Source organism: Mastigoproctus giganteus, chromosome 12 (genome assembly GCF_048544385.1).
Source record: "Mastigoproctus giganteus isolate SK-2022 chromosome 12, ASM4854438v1, whole genome shotgun sequence".
Lineage (NCBI taxonomy): Eukaryota > Metazoa > Arthropoda > Arachnida > Uropygi > Thelyphonidae > Mastigoproctus > Mastigoproctus giganteus.
Genome location: NC_143586.1, coordinates 129,677,592 through 129,698,727, shown reverse-complemented (window position 1 = coordinate 129,698,727; position 21,136 = coordinate 129,677,592). Strand labels below are relative to the sequence as shown.

General features: G+C 37.5%; 1 protein-coding gene across 1 annotated transcript in view; it reads left to right on the top strand.

Annotated features, from left to right (window-relative positions):
- The window catches only part of LOC150077417 (vesicular glutamate transporter 1-like), a 260,722-nt gene that overhangs the window by 218,680 nt on the left and 20,906 nt on the right, over positions 1-21,136 (top strand). Inside the window, exons 9-10 of the mRNA XM_090385981.1 lie at positions 10,128-10,277; positions 16,540-16,672. Coding sequence (XP_090242107.1) covers positions 10,128-10,277; positions 16,540-16,672 — 283 coding nt within the window. The remainder of the gene's footprint in view (positions 1-10,127; positions 10,278-16,539; positions 16,673-21,136) is intronic.

Below are 21,136 nucleotides of genomic sequence, written 5' to 3'. Positions count from 1 at the left end.
GATTAACTTACAAGACCATTTGCTTGGAGGCGCAACCATAGCATCATACTTAGTTCTAAAATGGAGAAAATTATACATTAAGTATTCACCAGAAACATTCTCCAGTCTGCCTCCTGCTTTCAAGAATCTATCAATTTTCTTGGAAATATCTGTCTTTCCTTCACGTGTCCTTGATCCTGGAGGTTGAAATTACATCTTCAAAACTTATTATTACTACTCGGAAAATCGATAGTAGTGGACAAGAACGATTTCAGTTAAGGAATCAATATTTATGCATAAGTTAGACAATAACCTTCGCAATTGCTTTATTCTGGGATTAAGTAAGATATTCTAATAGCAACCTGTGTTTTTTTCAAGAAAGCCAAATTATTTCTCTATTCATATTAAATTGTCAATGGTAGTGAGCTAGTATATTTTTGAAAGATTCTTGTCTATAACATGCAGATATTCTTTGCACTTAATCTTATACGGGTTACTTGCGAACCCATGAAGATGTTAATAACTTAGAGTAAGAGTACGAAATTTATAATTAACATTCTTTATTTTATGACTATATTTAATTTGTCGCAAAAAAATGCTAAAAATGAATACTTCCGGATCGAAATATAGAATAAATAGAGCACGACGTTGCAGGGGCAGTTTTCAAAGTATATTCTAATCCCAGTAACACTGCAGGTTATGTTTTTAGAATTCATTTTCCACAGTCTGAAAAAAGCTGCTGCACAAGATTAATTCGAGATAAATTTGTACCAAATCAAAAATAACAAAAAAGTAAATTAAGTAGTTTTAAACTACTGTTTTGTTTACTTTTCTTGCACTGAGCATTTGTAGTTTTGACGATAGATGCCGAAAACCTGAAAATGAGCGTGACAACATGCTAATTAGCAAACGTATATAATGGTACAGAGGGCTTAACACTCATTGAAATCTCAAATGATAGTGATTCAATCACTAACAATAGCATCGAACATTCCACCAGAGCTCAGGTAACCGAACGAACTCAGTGGGGTGGATTAAAATGCTTGAGCGACACAGTACGGGGTCAAAATTTGACATGTGCAAGTATAGAGCTTCCCAGCATCAACTTGTCCACTCTAAATGATTCATTTAAAGCGACAAAAATAATAATGGAATGGTAAGTTCAGAGAAATCAAAAAGAAATGCTCGCAGACGTTATACTAGTAGTGGAACGAAAGAAGATATAGTTCAATGGACTATGTGTGAACTTTATTATGAATGTGCACCCTGGAAGGAATCCTGCCAACTGAGATAAGCAGTTTGCCCCGCAGTAAGTGGTGCAATTTTTGGGAGAATAGGAGGTTCTCAGATCGATCCGATTTTCAGCAATTCAGCAGTAAATGTGGAGAAAGATAAGTCCCAAATGTAAGGCATCGGTTACGCACGTTTAGCCTTAATATCAGAGAGCAAGTTATCATTTGGTAGTGTGAAAAGTCACAATTTATGTTATCAATAATAGAGTGAATGCTGATCGATTCATTGTTATTTTTGAGGTCTACTCCTACCGATCGTGCTGAGATTTTGCAGCTGCAAACCCATTTATTTTATGTAACTTTCCGATATTCCGATGGACAACATCATATCGAAAAACACATTTTTTCGCATCCAAAATGCAGTAAAGAATGCATCTCAAAAGCAGATCATCTATCTAATAAGAATGCACCAAGCAGCTATTTAAAATTTAGACTTCAATTTCTGTAAATTGTAGTTATCACAAAATACCTACGAAGGGAGGCTGTTCCAGAAAACAGAAGGAATAAATAAGGAAGAAGAAAAGTTGGTTCTGTGTGTTTGAAGTTGGACAGTAAACTTTTGTTTGGACTCGTTTGAAAGAGAAATTATAGAGGCCAAATCAGAAGAATAGTGCCCATGGAAGCATCTATAGAAAAAGCATGCAGCAGAAACGTAACGTCTATGACACAGTGTAGAGAGATTTGGTTAGAGATGCGTCATTAATAACTTAACTGCCCGCTTTTGAATGGTGAGAGAGGCTTGGGGGGGGGGGAACCACCCCAGATGTGGGAACAATATTCTATGGTAAGGCGGATTGTACAGAGTGAAGAGAAAGACTTCCTATCACCCATACAGTGAGGAGCTACTCAGAACATTTTGAGGCCTTCATTATCACAATATCAAAAAAGAAAACAAGTCAACATCCAGAATACCAGTTGCAGCTTGTCGTAATTTACATTTCCCCAGGCCCAGAAGATAGGGTCGAGCTGTACAGTTGTATCATGATTCAGGTAAAAGTCACCTCTCCCCACCGTCATATTGGGTGACTTCCATTTGTCCCTCCCAAAGTTCAGTTATGAGTAAGAAGAGCTCACAAAACTGATATCAGGTATCGGTCTGAAAGAACTCGGTACATCACCAACAAGAGGATCCTAGGGGCTAGACCTGGTATTTCACAATATAATCGGTCTTAGAAGCGCCCCCTCGCAATCTAAATTCTCTTTGGACCGTTCAGCTATTGTGATAGAGCTTCCAACCAACATATACTCTTCATCTGTACGAAAGCACCTCACCAAATCTACACGTAAGATTATCTTTTCCACGAAATTCATCAAGGAAGCTGTTAATCTACAATATTTGAAATCTGTTGACTGGCATGCTATCACATACCTTCATCGATCGAGATCATTAATTCCACTGCAGTGCACCTTAAAAAATTTCTGAAATAGAAGCAGCCAGAGAAGTCTGCAACTGTCATTGGACAAAGCCCTGGTTCACAGCTGAGCTTAAAGTCCTTTTCCAAAAAAGCAGGGGTCCTATAGGACCTTTAAAAAATATCCTTCGGATGAAAACAGGATGATATACCACCAGACAAGAGCTGCTTTTGTGAGAGCAAAGATACAAACGAATCCTGCACTACAGGCTTGTTTCAAACAGAAGAGTCGGAATAAAGGATCGTTTGCGGAAACAAGAATAATTTCACTGATACGATCTGAGCGAATGTTGACATCAGCAGATTTGAAACGGTAATTCGACCCCGAAAAAAAAAAAGAAATCTTACAGATTATCCCATTTTGTATTCTTGTAATGACAAAAAACACTAAGGTGTGAATGGTCACGAGAGAAAGGTTTCATTGGAGAAAAGACCATCACCAAGTTGTGATCTCAGGCGCCTAGAGGACCATTCACCTCGAACGTGTACTTAGAAGGATCGTTTGCGAGAAAATGTTCAAGCATGTTGGGTGCATGTTTAGGATCGTCTGGTATTCTGGTAGGTAAATTAACAATCTGTACAAGGTCATTAGCAATGACAAAAGCCTCAACTTCACAACCAGCTCGGTTTGTGTGACTAGAAAATGGAAGCCAGCTGGAGTTGTAAACATTAAAATCACTAAAGAAAATTATCTCACTGTTACGAAAGTTGGACTGGAGAAAGTCAAGTTTGAAAGAGACTAAGTCAAAGAGTGCCATGTGATTAGGGGAGTTGGGAGAACGATAGAGGCAACAGATAAATTTTACAGAATATGGTAGAGAAATTTTAAGCAAGAGAAGATTGAAAAGAGGAGATTCTAAATTACTAATTCTCTGACAGATATCAGAGCGGATATAAGAATAAGTACCACATTTGAAGCGAAAGAAATCATTCAGTGAATAATTAAGACAGCTGAAATGAGTGGTGGTTGAATCAACAGATAATTTGGGCTTCTGTCAAAAAAAAAAGTACATGGGGTTTGGGACATAAGTGAACATCATTGAGATTTTAACTGAGACCATGTATGTTTGTGAAATGAAGAAGGAAGTGTTTGGCAGGTTTAGATCTTTTTGCAAATAAGTTTGTTCTGTTAGTTTGACTATTCATGATGTGTTCAGTAGTAAGAAAAGGTGGGGAGGACATGCTGTATGAAAAAATTAAATTTTTGGATATAGTGTACACATGGCCCGGCGTACACATCACTCGGAATCTCGAGTAATGTGTATGCGGTCCAGTCACCATCTGAAAGAGGACATGCAGCAAGTACACTAGCTGATCCGGAAGTCTCCTTGAGAGTTACCAATCGGTTCGGTCCGGTGGACTATTTAGCGGCTGGTCTGCGAATACCGTTTCGGAGTTGTACCCTCGAATTGTAAGGAAGATTGGATCTGATATTCACCTAACCTCAAAAGACTTCAATCATACTGCATGATGGAAGAGATATTGGGGTTTCCGGAGCTTTGCTTTGTAGACTAAACATGGATTCCGCCACTTCAAGCCTCAAATAAGCAAAGTGGTGGTGATGGGAGTCATCTGCGACCTAGTATCGCCTGTTAACACAGATGGGAAGCATTCCTCCGTGTGGTGTGATCGCCACACCTCGACTCCTGCTTACGTTGGTTTGCACCTGTGTGGTTATCTTTTGTATGCTTGGGTGCCGTATTTCAGGACTTGCACATGGGGTTATACTCAGGGTTACTAACAGTCTCACCATCATGAAGGTACAAGCAGAGGATTTGGCTGCCACAGAAACACCGGACTTCGCCGAAATTCAGTCTACTTCAATTGAGTGTCACCTGAATGTCAGTTCCATCGGCGTTTTAGAATCCTAAGTAGCAAGCCCAGCTTTCATGTCTATGACAACAGCCTCATGGACCAATTATGGTAAATTTCCTATATATTTTTTTTTTCCCAGAAATGAATGATTATTAGCATTTTAGATAGAATTTATTTTCCAAAGGCCGTTTTTGCGATCAAATTCAAATGTCACAGATAGAAATCGACAGATATGAGGATACGACGGTCGTCGTTGAAATAAGATGAAAGGATCGCTGCCCCCTCGTCACGTGAGCGCAGAAGTGTGCGCTTCCATCACGTGCCGCAAGTACAAGCATGTTTACATTCGCCAAATTGTTCAACAAGGAAGTATACACATTCTTGACTTTAAAAAATCCGACACAGATTTTAAATAAATTCGACATCTTAAAGAAACTGCGTGGAAAACTGATAATAAAATCTTCGAAATATGAATTTTGTTAGGAAAACTAAGATTGTCTTCGTGGAAGAAAATGATAGACGTTACAAAGCCTCACAGAAACTTGTGCGAGTAGCACCAAAATTTATTCATGCCGCCGTTATTCATTTCTGCAAGTTTCTACAAGAATAAAGTTTAAATTTCTAAAAGGAGCTTTAAGTTTCTAAACATAAATTAAAATGTAGAAATGTTATCCGTTCCTAAAAACTCAGCTGCAATATGTTTTATTATTATTTTTTTTTATTTAAAATAAAGTTGAGGAAAATAAAGACATTCCTTCATTTGTGTTCATCTAAGCATGATTACATGAACATCTGGAACACGGTTGGTTGGCATTTCCCAGGAAGGTACCTTTGTAGTACTCCCTCTGTCCTCAAGGCTCTAGAGGTTACAGGGTTTCAAAAGACGGGTCCTAGTTTCAAGAGACTGGACACTTCCCAAATGTGACTTTGGACACCCAACATCGACTTTGACCTATGGTCTATTGACAGGTTATATTGAGATGACATCTTGATCTATCTTCTTTATGTAAAGGACATGTGTGCAAGTGCCAGTCCTAGTATGCTGATGTCATTTTACGTTATGCTTAATTTGTAGTCTTGCTTATTTTAATTACGATTATTTTTCATATTCTGATATTTTGTTTCTAATGGTCATTTTGTAGCTGAACTTTGTATTTCTGTGCTTGGTCACTTGTATAGTTAATGTTTTGTAAGGTTGCTCTGATTATCCGTGCCACAAAGCTGGACCTTAATCAAGAAGTTTGAAAATGCAGTGTAGTGGAATCTGTTGTGCATCCACTTTGGATTTCAGCAATGATAATACTAGTGACTACGAAGAAAGTCGTTTTTATGCAAGTTCTTTCGCTATCAGTTCGCTTTGATCATTATTATATTGATTATATTATTCTCGTTTTCCTTCAGAATAAGAAATAATTAAGTTTATTTTGTCTTGCTCACTTTGGCCTGTAAACCAAATTGATGCGTACTTTATTTCGGTTTGTGATGAAGCTAAAGAATATACAGAGAATTTTGTTGAGCCCATTTTCACAAAAAAATGGTGAATTATTTTGTTAATAACATCCATAATATATGATTACAATCAAGTGAAAATTGGAAACAAATTCAGTAATCTCCAATTATCTTTTCAACAGTTTTCCTCACATTTGGGAATCACATTTTACAGTGTTCTTTGTGAGACTGCACCTCGTTGTGTATGATTATTTTGCAGCAACTGTATTTGGTACTTTGCAATGAAAAATTTAACTTGAATAACTGAAGTGATCTTGATTAAGAACCTCAATTTATAGGCAGCTCTTAATACTGCCCCTGAATAAAAGTAATCTTCAACTCAACTGCATTTGTATCACGAGAAGAATAACTGCAAAGCAAGAAATAAAACTTTCAATGCATTTGGGCAGTAACAGTACAACCCATCTTACACGTGAGAAAAATACCTGCTGCACGAAAACTGCATCTTCAGTAAAATATCTTGAAGAAATGGCCCTAAGCATCTCTTGCATGTATGAACTACAGATCTAACGTGCATTATGATTCGGAATTTTAAAGAAGACATCTCAAAACCTGATGTTTACATAAAACAAGAAATTTTTGTTTACGGTCATTCCATGGTGTATCAATTGTGGTAAAGTCCGCTGCAAACTGATCGTCTCTAAACGGGAATAATCAAAGTACGTACGTAAATTCGCTGGCTGTAACGAGTGAGCGTCAATGGAATACTGGAAGATGCCTCTTCAAAACAAAACAAATATCAGTCATCGATGATATAATCTTTCGAGAAAAGGAATAGAAACAGGCGAGTAATGAAGATTTCTTAAATTACTTTGGAGATGTGAAAAATGTACCGAAGAATCGGAGACCTACCAGAAAACCATAAAGATAATTGCTTATCTATGGAAGGAACGTTATTCGATAGATATTCGTTTGCCTCTTTATTCTTTTACGTTACTAGCAGCGTGCTTTTATATTCCGGTTATCTATTTTATATATTGCCCCCCCCACCAGGTTGAATTTCATTACTTAGGAGGACCATTAGATATCACCGTTGCGTGATAACATCCAATACAGGTTGAAGCTGATTTAAGGCATTCAACAAATTCCAAAGAGGATATTATACATTGTGGGGGTTGTTTTAGTTTTCTTTTTTTCTCCAGACCTCCACCCTACTGAGGTCTCAAACAGACCACAAAACGCAAATTTGACTGCAATTCACAGAAAATTCTAGGGTGCGTAAAGCGGGTGTTAGCAGAACATTAAAGACATTTATTTACAAAAAATTTACAAACCTTTAATGAACATTATATACAGCATTTACATAAAAAACAAATAATTATATATATGCATACCAATTTCCATATATATGAACCATACTAGTACGATACTCTCTCTCTCTCTCTCTCTCATCAACTATTCTCGATTTACATATTATTAACATCAGTTTGTATTATACTTATTATGAATCATCAATGATTACTCAATCATTCTCTTACATTACCAATTTTCATCACTTACATCAGTGAAACTCATTCAACTCTATTATTCCTTTTATATTTTTTTTCTAGCCTTTAACACATGAAATTTATTACAACTGGTATCCTCTTATCTCAATGTTCACTAGTTACTCTCCAGTTACCATCTTAAGCATCCCTCTTTACTCATGAGGTTTCTCTTTTAATAAAATTTCTTTCTGTTTACACCTCATCTGATATGTTATCTTGTATTCGCACCTGGCCTAAACTAATATAGGTTAACATATCCTTACAGTATTACCCCTATAAATATAATTCCTTTACACTATTACTTTCCCTTTGCTTATCCCTGTACCACATCTTCGTTATTTCATTATCATTAACATTCATAACAAATTGTCTCAACCTTAGTAACTAACTTGCCTAATACAACAGGAATGGTCCTTTTTTAAAAGGACTATCACTCAATTGCTTACAGAGCTAGGTTATGAGTCCTTGAGTTCAGGATTCGAGAAAAAAACAAAAACAAAATGGGGACAGACTTACCTTCCGGAATGGCCACTACTTCCAATTTCTTTCCGTTCAGCCTTCCTTCCTTCGTGGCAGACAGGTTTTCTTCCATTTCTTGGGCACACTGCCTTCCGGTGCCGGACCAGGCTTTCCATCTCTTCTTGGCTCACTTATCTGCACAACTGGCCATTATCATTGCCCTCCGATGCCAGACCAGGCTTTCTTTCTTGCACGTTTACCTTAACCTTGAACTTAGCCCCTGCCTTCCGATGCCGGACAAGCTCTTTTCTCACGTTTTTTTTTTCCTCTTTTCTTTTTCTTCTTCCTCTTGCTACTACGAGATGTGAACTCCAACCACCAAAAAATCACTTCTACCCGCAAACTCACGACTTTCTTCTTTTCATCACAGAGAAGTCAGATACAGAATCGACACTTTCTTCCTCCCTTCCCCCCGATTTTTTCCTTTTTCCCTCAAGTTTGGAACGCCTCCCCAGGAACTCTAACCAATCCCAATACTGTTTAATTTTTCATTCCTTCCTATTTGCTAAAACAACTCGCCACAGCTGTCTCCCTAGCGCACAAACCAACCCATCTCTAGAAATTTCTTATTTTTTTCACATGCCAAGTATGGCCCTTTCATGTTGCCGGTCACCTGCAAAACACTCATTTTCGTGTTCACACCTCAGCCAAATATATCGAGCTTACCCAAATCTATCAGTCACCCTGATGCCGTTTTCTTTTGACGCGTACACTGGACTCCACTAATTTCCTGTTTAATTTCTAACGGTGGCTTAGATCAAAAGAGACGCTTCGTAATTCCATTTCACGGTCCTATTGTTCTTTCCCTCACAACCCTTTCACGCCTGTTCTCAAATGGCACCCCTTTAGTGCTGACCTCTGTCTCTGTTAGCTCTCTTGCATTATTCGAAATTACTTGTTTCCATTTAGCCACTATTTTAATTCCCATGCCTAAAACTGTCCATTACTAATCCCGTGTTCTTCCAACTTTAACCTTTTATACATTCAACCTAAATATTCTCTCTTAGTATTTACTATCTTTAAATTAATACTCGGGCATTAATACTAATTTTCACTTTCCATTGCCCTTCCTGGATTTATTTTAGCTAAATAGATATTTCCATTATATTTGTAAGATCTACATCTTACAACATAATATATAAATACTAAAGACAACATAAGTAAACTGACTATAAGAAACTGTTCAATTTATTATATCCTTTATTCTAATTGTTACTATGTGATAAACGGACTGGCATAGGTTTTGAAATTCTGTATTGTAGCATATAATATATATAACCACTATACAGTATATTTATTACTATTATTATTTGTGATATATACACTCTATATATTGTCAAAATATTCAGATGCAGCTAAGATTTGGGAAAATAGAACCATACCTGCCATCCACGTGTCAGGACTAGGTACAAAACCAAGTGCGTTCACTCTAGAAGCAAGCAGATCAACCATGTGATACTGCACTGTCTGTAGTGACTGATTAGAAGTTTCATTGTGCAAAAGCATCGTTGGGCTAACCAGAGAATCGACTTTAATCCCACTGGTTACCTTCCTTATGAACTGGAACGTCGGCTTCGAATCAGGCCAATACGTCTGCAGTCAGTATTAAATAGAAAATTATTCCCCATTTGAAAAATTAGTCCACTTTATTAAATATTATATCACTAGAAGATTCTTTAAAACATCCAAGTTTCCACTTGATTTTTAGCAACATAATGCATGTTCCTGAATGATATAATGTACAAATTATTTTTGTTTTTGTTAACATTACTCTATGATTATTGTTCTGGTGATATTCGAAAAGTAATTTGAATAACTGTAATAAGTATTTGAATTACTCTTCAAATATCAGTTATCTGATTAAATAAGCGAAATTTCTGATTATTTTGTTAAATTTAAAAGTGCAGTGTTGTTAAAGTATGAAGTGAATGGAAAACATTGAGCTGTTCAGCTTCATTTCACCTTTAAGTGGTTTGTTTTTGCTCACTATTTCATTTGTAGTCACCAGGTTGGCGGAATTATGGGTAAGGTCTGAAATACATTGAGATCATTTTGATAATATTAAAAATAGCCACTTAATTTAATATTAATATGGTTTTCTTCCATTCTTTTAGCTAAAATCAACTCCATGGAAAGCCATGTTAACTTCTATGCCAGTGTATGCCATCATCGTAGCAAACTTTTGTAGGAGTTGGACGTTCTACCTCCTCCTTGTCTCCCAACCTATGTATTTTAAAGAAGTCTTTAATTTCGAAGTTGATCAGGTATGTATTTTTTTTAAGTACGTTTCCTGGTCAATTTATTTTCACAGTTAAATAAATTTGCTACTTTTAACTAATACGTCCAAGGTAAAATCCTGTTGAAACCATGAGGAATGTGTTGAGGACTCTTCGAGCAGATTGAGTTAGCATTAATGGATTCAAAAAATGCGGGGTTTCCCCTCTTAAATTCAAAATGAAAAAATATATTTAAGACTGAAAACCCATTCTTAAATGCAAACTTTGCTCAGGACTCGAAATCGGATTTGTCTGCATCTAAAACGTCATTTCGGATGAATCTGAGTAATGTTGTATTGTACAGAGTTCAGTGAATTTCCAACAGTCACTTATAATGAAGGAAACTCGGACTACTACGTCTCTACAGATTTCCTGCATACGGATTGGAAACCAGGCCATACGGTGTGAACGAACAACGATCGTAACCAATGTGCTACCCTTAGAGCATGCAATGGCCATAGTGCGCCACGATGAAATGGAAAATTTTATGTTGTGAAATGCGAACAAGCACAAACTGATTCCAGAATCTTGGCAAACATTTACAATTATACAAATGGCCAGTGACCGAAGGTTTTTGAGCCACCAATCAGAGTACATCTTCAACGACTGTGATTGGCTAGATGTGCAACAGTATGCTGCACAGTATTCTGTGCAGTAATAGGCTGATTATCTGTGGTGCGAACAAAGTGAAGTGCTGCGCAGCTATTGAACATTCTTTAGGTCAAGTTCAACTTAAATTTGTGAAATAAACATTACGATATCTGTGAGACTACACTGGTCGATAGAGAAGAGGTCTAAATCCATTACTTTGCGTAATGAGGGCTACAGTTATGAACAGATTACAAAACTACTTGGTAAAGGCGCAATAAATTCTGGACCACAGAAGCTGTGTATCTGGTATATAATTCTGAAACCATCTCAACCAAGCAGAGAATAGTCCAGAAAAGGTGTGCTTCTTTGCAGGATGACAGAAGAATTTTGAGACTCGTAATTGCAGACAGAAGAATAACATATTTTGAAATAATAAGTATCATGTTGGCCTCTGACTTGAGAGTGAGTGAAAGAACAATCCGACGTCAGCTTTTTGACAATGAAATTAAAGCTAGAATTCCAAGGAAAGGAAAGTCATTCTTGACTTTAAAGCAAAGACAGATGAGAGTGACTTTGGCCAAAGAGCATGTTAATTGGACTTCTGAACAATGACAGTCTGTGCTGTGGAGTGATGAAACCAAAATTTTACTATTCGGCAGTAATGGAACCAGATATATCAGAAGATGATCACATGATTTGATGCCAGTGCAACAGTGAAACATCCATAGAGTATATTATGACATGGGGATGCATGCTGGAGTTGGCAAAACTGAAATGTTACAGGGTACAATCAATGCAAGAAAGTACATTGAATGCATCCTTGAGAGAAAGCTACTGCAGTCTGCTTATGAACTTCTTCCTGGTCCAACTAACTTCATTTTCCAACAGGATGGAGCACCATGTCACACGGCAAAAGTATGCAAAGAGTGGTTTGATAATCATAATATTCAAATAATGGAATGGCCTGGAAAGAGTACAGACTTGAATCCGATCGAAAATTTGTGTCGAGGTTAAAACGTGTTTCTCAATCAAGCAATAAACGAGAAATAACAATGTATTATTCACTCATGGCTCCAACTAATCACAAAAGAACTGGAGAAATTAGATTATTTGACTCCATGCCTCGAAGATGCCAGGCAGTAATCAAGAGTAAAGGGTATCCAATAAAATACCGACTGTGATGCTACTGTTAGGACATTCCAAGATACAGATTTATGTTACACTTTAATGTTATAATTGTTTTTGAATTTCCATATTGTTTATTCAGTACAGAATAAAGTGAATTTCGAAAAAGCATACACCTTCATTTGTTTTTTCTTGACAAACTTTAAAAATGGCTATATTTTTTAAAGTTTTCACACTTTTGGCCACTAGTACTTTCTCCGCCCTGTTTATACACACTTTTTTTACATTGACAGTAGCGCTACATTTAATTGGAGTTCACTTGTGCAAACGCACAGTTGGTGCTGCCACATACGTAACTTCTGAACTGTTCCTCATATGCACATTAATATTGCTGAACGTGCTGGGTCAGAACAGTTTAATGCAAAAGGCGTGCAAATTACACAGAAAAAAAATATATTGCCCTAGAATACATGGTGCAACATAAACATGCATTTTAAGGGCATCTTCTGCTGCATTTGGCTTTTTACAGCACCATTACGACTTGCATTTCTAAAGTAATTTGATAACAGTACAGCTAGATAAGTGGCAGTTGTTTTCTGCTCAGGTTTTTATTGAACAGAAATTATACAGCCTGGAAACACTAAACAGTAAAGGATGCCACGGGATTTCCCTGCTGCCATATTTGATTGCTCAACGCAAAACATATAATTTCCTTTTCTGTGTGTGTGTACGAAGGTTTTGAAATAAAGAACAATAATTCTGTTTTAAGAAATAAAATATATTTTCCTGACTCCAAAATAAGTAACAGCACCAATGGTAGCCGTGCTCCCATTATTTTCGCAATGATAAAACAAGACATTACTTTGCGAAAAATTCTGTAATTCATAGCTGTCTGATCTGGGTTTCAGTTATTGTTTTTCCGTATTGTTTAATTAAAGTATCAAATAAAAATAAACTTCTGTTATAACCAGGACTTGCATGAAAGTTTTGCTGTTCTGTACATTTGACTTTCATTACTCTTTTCCGTATAATGATCAACATTTAAAGGTTTCAGTTAAACTATTTACAGAAGAAAATTTACCGATTCCTGTTATTGTGAGATGTTTGCATATTCATAAAATGGCTTTTAAAAATTTTAGTAATTCAGTTAATTGCACATAAAAATGAATTTAGCGACGCGATTTAAAAAAAAGCGTTTAATCAAACTTAAATCGTTTCAAGAGCGCAAAGTTAATTAGTATAAAGTTGACCGCAAACTTTTTATAATAATTCTATTTAATCCATACTACTATTGGAAGAGTGCCAAAATTATGAATAATTTCAGAGACTAGCTTCGCCTTGATAGTTTCTTTGACATTTTTAATTAAACGCTTAAGGCATTTATTTCACCTAAGAGAGAGAGGGGGCTCATTTTTCGTTTGCTAATTAGTATCTGTTGAATTCATACATAGAGGAGTTTTTTTTTATCGTGGAAGAGCAGTGATCATGGCTGCTTTTTAACTGCGAGGGAAAAACCCGAGTTTCCTGGAGAAAAAAACCATGTTATTCTCGCCTGAGACAGAGTGGATTCGAATTTAGGTCTTTTCCACCAAGTGTTGGGATGACGGCGATCCTACCAACTGTGCTATCACGAGGGCTATCATCACGTCGCAGGAACCTAGTCTCCAGACACTGCAATTTGTAGAACTGAAGCCTTTCTTGGTAAGAACGCCCCCTTTTCCACACGCCAATCTCGTTGCCCTTCTCTGTACTCATTCCAGTATCTCTACATCCTTCATAAAATGAGGATTCCAGATCTGTGCAATATTTAAGATGTGATCATTGCCTTATACAGTACGATGGGATAATCACCTGCTTATCCCTGCTAGCAAATTCCTGTTTTCATTGACAAAACCAATCGGCAGCCTCACTGCATTGCTCAGAGAACTTCATATCCGACTGCATAATTACCCTCAGGCCCTTTTCATTTTCCGCTTCCCTGAGTGTAGTACCACATAGTTAGTACGTTACTCTGGGTTTACTGCTACCCATATGCATTTATCAATGTTAAACTTCAATTGCCATTTCTCAGCCCATTTGTCTAACTTTTCAAGATCCTGATGCAGTAGCATACTGTTATTACTGTCATTAACCACCCTGCCAACCTTTCTATCATCTGCAAACTTTGACATCAAGCCAGATGTCAAATGAATATCATTGATAAATGATATCATTTAATGAATATCATTGATAAATATAGAAAACAACAAGGGATCCAACACCGAACCCTGGAGAACCGAACCCATGAAGAGCAATGTCCATTAATTACCACTCTTTGTCATCTCGCACTGAACCATCCCTTTTATCCAAGCAGAGTGCCCGTATGCCACACTGCTCTAATTGAACAGCAGTCTTTCATGTTGTTGTTGTTGGTGTAGGGTTTTAGGAGCATCAAAGACAAAGGCCATATTACTCCGTGTATATTGTCTGTAAATGCGTGTGTTCCGAGGTCGATTTTCTGTTTGCTGGACGAAACACCTGCGCTACCGGAAAAAAAAAACATGATACCCTCGCCTGAGATCGACTAACTCAGCCATAGAAAAAGGAAAAGGCCGATAATGGTTCCTCCCGTCATCGACGGAACTGGAACTCAGGTGTTTTTCACCCTGTGTGGGGGAGGACGTTGATCATAACTGTGCTACCCACGAGGTCAGACATGTTCTTTTTGGACATGCTACCCAACAGAAAAATTATTCTTAATAATCTGCTAATGTTAAAAAAATTACAGAATCTGTTCTCAGTACCTCTGCGACAGTTACAGTAACCCCCATAAAAAACATGAAGTGGGGTGCGGCTGTTGATTGTTATTCCGCCCCACACGAGAACATTGCCTCCACCGTAAGTTTCCTTTTCTCAGATGTTGGAGAGATGGTACCACATTCCTCGTTGTCTCTAGATGAAATAACGCCTGCAATCTGTTTGAAGGCTAAAACAAGACTCATCAGAGGACAAAACTGTGCCCTATTTGTCAGAGCTTCAAGTCACATGTTCATGGCACCAGTTTCGACGAGTTCTACGGTGATGTGGGGCTAATGGAATACAAACCACTGGCTTCCTTGCTATAATCCACTTGAATTGAGCCTTAAGCAGTCCAGTTGGAAATATTTTCACCTGTGTCCACAGCAACATCAAAAGACAGTTTATGACAGGAGATCGTAGGGCTACGTCTTGCTGTTAGAGCCAGCTAGCGATGTGTTCTGGTTGACGCTGTTCTGCTGAACCATTACAAGAAAGTTGGCCAAGGCCGGCTCTTGTAATGGTTCCTCTCTCCTGAAACCGTTTCCATAGTGTCCAGACGAAACTGCGTGACACATTAAGCCAATGTGCCGCCTGCGACTGCACCGCTTCAAGTCGTCCAACGGCCCGCTATCTCCAAGAATCATCTAAAGTACGATGACTTTCCATCCTGAGTACTGGAAATGTGGCTATCCCGCTGAGTAAGCAAAAAAAAAAAAAAAAAACGAGAATTAAGTGATGTGGTCGCAGCTCGCTCGTGTTTTTATAGGCATGAATAATTTGCATGAAGTGCGGCTCTGTAATTTGGTGGATCGGTTTCTATTAGATATTCGGAATTTGCATGCCAGGATGCCAATTATATCAAATATTTGCCTTCGGCTTCAATGTTCTAAATAAAATATTCATGAAAAACATTGTTTTGTTAATTCTGTTCAGCAGTGTATTTACCAACCCTATTAACCCCCCCCCCCCGGGGGATACTTGGATATCTTGATGTCATCTTCCTCCTAGCCAGTTAATTCTTCTACTATGTAAATTCCTTGAATATATTTCGTCCTTTAATTACTATTAAAATGTTTAATGGGTATAAAATTACTCAATATTGCTTTTGTTATGTTAAAATTATTTAATATAATGAAATCAGTATTGCATAAAAACAGAATACTTTCTTAAACATGAATAATTTAATCTCAATACAGAATATTCAAGTAAGGCGGGTCCATTAAATGGGATAGGTATTTTTAAGGGGACATGGTTAATTGATAATTCTGTAGTTCTTTCGCCGGTAGGCGACCGCTTTAGCATAGAATTAGTAATTAATCTGTTATAAATGTTACGGTTAGTTACAAAAGACTGAGTGGATAATGGGGTTCCTCAATAAAAACAAAAAAACATTTGTTCACCATAATGCCAAATTACAAAATCATTGTCACGCTCCAAAGTGAAATTTTATTAGCAAAAGTTAAATGTATTAATATTTAATACATTTAACTTTTGTATGTATTAAAGAGTGGCCAATAAATATTGTAAAGTTGGAGAAATGTGAAATTGGCTGCGGTGAGATTAAAATATATGATAAATAAGATATTTTTTTACTCATAATAGAAAAATAAACAAGCTCAATTGGAGTAGAAGAATTCCAATCAAATTGTATAGTTTCATAGAAGTATTTATTTATATTTTTAAGAGAGTATGGTATATTGTGTTTCTTATTGCCATACGATTAATTGTGTGCCTGATAAATTCCTCAATTTCTTAGTCGGGAGCTCTTGGTGCTGTACCTCACCTCTTCATGACCATTATTGTTCCAATTGGTGGCCACCTAGCTGACTGGCTAAGGCGGCGAGATCTGCTCACCACAACATCAGTACGTAAAATTTTTAACTGTGGAGGTAAGTGACATTTGGATAAAATTATCTCTGTTTAGCCTAAAGTGATATTTATCGTTAAAGACTATTGGGACTTTCAAACTTCAATCATAGAATGAAACCACTTAAAGAAATAGCTCATTTAGTAGATTTCAAAAGGATGATTTTATTAATCAGAGAAATAAAAATGAATTGGTCCTATTTAGTGTTGGTGCTGTTTGTTGGGATGAAAAACCTGAGTTTCCGTGAGGAATAACTTTGCAATCTACGCCTGAAACCGACTAACTGAGCCACAGAGTGAAAAAAAAAAGCCCATAAAAGTTCCTCGCGTCATTGACGGGATTCGTACCCGGACCTTTTCTTCCCGGTGGGGGACGGACAGTAAAAATGCCACTGTGCTACTCGCTCAGACACAAAATTGTGTGAGCTAGACTTGATGTGGTGGAGCGCCCACTAGGACCAAAATGCATGTTGACAGGCGCATTAGCAAAGGTTGCATCTTGAAGATATGGCAGCATGACTATCAATAACGAAATAGTAATTGGTCGATAGCCTGTATGATTATTACTGCTAGCTTGTTTAGGAATCAAAGTAATCCTGAAAGTCTTCCACTGTCTTAGAAGGAATGGCCGGGAAATGTACCTGGTAATGATGTGCACTAAAGAATCAATGATAAGTTACAATTTAATAATAAAACTAGTGATGCCATCAGTGTTTTCACTACGATCAAGGCGTAATTGGTTAATTATCTGCTGTACTGTATTCTTATTCGCAAGTTTATTAATCAGGGGCTTGACAAGGAAGCATTTTTATGCTGCGCGCTATCTGCTTGTTTATAAGAATTGATTCTTGAAATCTGTGTTGCTTATCTTCAGTGCAGATGGGAGAATTGCTTGTTTCTATATTGAACTTTATCTACAACTTGATCGTGCTATAAGGTAGCTTTTGTAGAAGGTGCTCTTTTATTGTATTTTAGCCGGAACATTAAATTATTTCTGTGCGACTGAATTTTTTTGAGTTGAAATAATGGTTTGCTTTTTAATATTATATGTGTGCTAATAAAATGCCATATTTCTTCCACTGTGTGTAGTACTTTTGCTTACTTTTAAAGTATGCTTTAAGGTGGGATTTGAATACGAACGTTTCGAATGAAAAGATAAAGATAATCTTAGAAGTTTGGATGCCGACTTTGTTTTTAGTTGATTTAGCCATTTTATTAGAAGAATGGTGGCGTCCTGTATAGGAACATTAATATTTTGAGAGCTGCAAAAAAAAACTTTTCTTTCTGAAGGAATTTTTATTTATGGCATTCTTTTTGTGATTTACCCCCGGGGGGCGAGACTCCCCGCAGTAAATTGGTGCTTGCAGCTCTCTGCTAATAGCGTCAGATTTAACGCCGTTTTTGTAACTTTTCTGTTCAGTTTTTCTTGAAGTGGAAGATTAGAATAAACAAGATCAAGAGCTTGATTTCCTCTAGTACCAGTGACGTTGATATATTTTTTTTTTTTAAGCTGCTAGCACAAACAGGAGTCGGACAGCAACTTCATTTGTAAATTATATTTGGGCAGGGGGAGATTAAAGTCGCCTATTTTGTAATTATGTTACTTTGAGGCTTATGAACAGTAGTTATCCAGGTTATTACTTCTTTATGATATCATCTGTAGGTCGAGGCAGAAATTTGTGCCAGAGAAATTCCTTCAAAGTTGCAGGTATTGAGTTGTAGGTGTCCATAACTGTAATGTCGAATTTTAAAATAATTGCTGCCCCTCTATCTCTTCGATTAATCCTTGATGTCATATACCATGTGTATTTAATTTTTTTTTCGCAGTAGAAAAGCATCCACGTTTCAACTAAACGTGTGATGCCATGAGATTCTTATATTAATAATGCAATAAGCATAGACAGTTTTTTTTATTACGCTTCTTACATTTTGAAAAAAATGCCGAGATGCACATGTGTCAGAGAGATGTTCGAAAAAAATATTTATTAAAGGGCAGGTTGAATTATGGAATAGGATACGACCCAGGTGAGGTATTCAACAGCTATTCTCACAGTTCAGAACAGCAGATTGAGAACTAGGTGGTAGCGTTTCACTAGAGTTGACTGTATCTCCAATAGTTCCATAATATGGCACGACAAGTAGACCATTTGACCAGATACCACACTTTAGATATTAGCATTAACAGAAGCAAATACAAGAAAGCTTATACAACATCAGCCAAAAGAAATCCCATTTCACACATCCATTTGCTCTAAAAATTTGTCTAGTTCTTCCTTGAATTTATTTGTGGAAGCTATCAACTTCCACAAACAGACGGAAGTTTGTTCCAGCAATCAACTACCCGCTGGCTAAAGGCAAGTTTCAAAGAATCTATTCTACAACTGTCTTTCCTCAATTTGAATTTATGCCCCTTCAGGTTCGTAATCTGAGTAAGGGGAAGAATCCCATCAGCATAGAGCCTGCTCAACCCGTTCAAGGCATTATATACCTCAATCAGATCACCTCGCAGGTGCTCAGTCTTCAAACACTGCAATTTGCAGAATTTAAGCCTTTCTTCGTAAGAGCACTGCTTTGTTTCTCTCACCAGTCTTGTTGTCCACCTCTATACTCGTTCTAGCAACTCCTAATTCTTCCTGCACAAATACTACCAGGTCTTTTTCTACCACCCTGAGTGTAATATCGCACAGTTGGTACGTTTCTCTGGGGTTACATTTTCCCATATGCAGGACTTTGCATTTGTCAATGTTAAACTTCAGTTACCACTTCTCATGCCATCTGCCCAGCTTTTCTAGATCCTGTTGCAGTGGCATACTGTCATTATTGTCATTAACAACCCAGCCAATCTTTGTATCATCTGCAAACTTAGACATTAACCCTCATATACCTTCATCGATATCATTGATAAATACACAAAACAACAACAGACCCAGCACCGAAACCTGGGAGACTCCACTAATAACATTAGTCGATGAGGGGCAGTGCCCTTTGAGTACCACTTTCTGTCGTTTCCTACTCAACCACCCTTTCATCCATTGTAGTAACTTGCCTGTAATGCCATACTGCTCCAATTTGTCCAGCAGCCTTTCATGTGCAACAGTATCAAAAGCATTCCTAAAATCAAAGTATATGATGTCAAAATTAATTTTTTCATCCAGTTCCTTTGTGACCACATCATTGTATCCAATCAGATTGGTCAGACAAGACTTCTCCTTAGCAAACCTATACTGTGTCTGAATTATTACTGCAGTCTTGTCTAGATAATCATGCAATGCTAACTTTAACCAGTGATTCCATTGTTTTCCCTAGACCAGAAGTTAAACTAACAAGTCTGTAATTACTCGCGTCACCCTTTCATCCCCCTTTGTGAATTGGAGATAAATTTTCACTACTCCAGTTCGTGGGATCTCCCATGATTCCAGGAATGCTCTCATAATTATGGCTAAGGGTTTGCTTACTTCCTTTACCGCCTCCTTTAATATAACTGGATAGATTCCATTCACTCCAGATGCCTTTCTTATTATTAGCATTAGTAGAGGCATTTGATGCAAGAAAGCAAGCTTATGCAGCATCAGCCAAAAAAAAAAATAAATAAAATAAATAAATAAAAAATAACCACTTCCACTTCACCCCTCTGTTCGTTCGAAATACCTGTCCAGCTGAGCCTTAAACTTATTCAGTCTATCAACCTCCACGACAAGGGATGGAAGTCTGTTCCACCAACCAACCACCCGCTGGCTAAAGGCAAATTTCCTCACGTCTATCCTACATCTGTCTTTCCTCAATTTCAATTTATGCCCTCTCAGGTGATCATTCTGAGCAAGAGGAAGAATCCCATCAGCACTGAGCATGCTCAAACCATTCAAGGTTTTATACACCTCTATCAGATCACCTCGCTGGTGCCTAGTCTCCAGACACTGTAATTCGCAAAACTTAAGCCTTTCTTCGTAAGAGCACCCCTTTGTTCCATTCACTAATCTTGTTGCCCTTCTCTGTACTCGTTCCAGCAGCTCTACATCCTTCTTGAAATGAGGCCTCCAAGCCTGTATACAGTACTCTAAGTGTGGCCTGACCATTGCCATATACAAGGGAATAATCACCTCCTTATCCCTGCTAGAAACATTCCTATATATCATCGACAATACACCATGAGCTACTCTTGCAGCCCGTCTGCACTGCTCAGAAAACTTCATATCTGCCTGCACAACCCCCCCCCCATGTCCCTTTCATTCTCTACCACTGTCAGTGTAGTACCACAGAGTTGATACGTTGCTCTGGGGTTGCTGTTTCCCATATGTAGTACTTTACATTTGTCAATGTTAAACTTCATTTGCCACCTCTCAGCCCATCTGCTCAACCTTTCCAGATCCTGTTGCAGTAGCATAGTGTCAGTAGTGTCCTTGACAACCCTGCCAACCTTCGTATCGTCTGCAAACTTGGACATTAAGCTTGATATACCATCATCAATATCATTTATAAATACAGAAAAC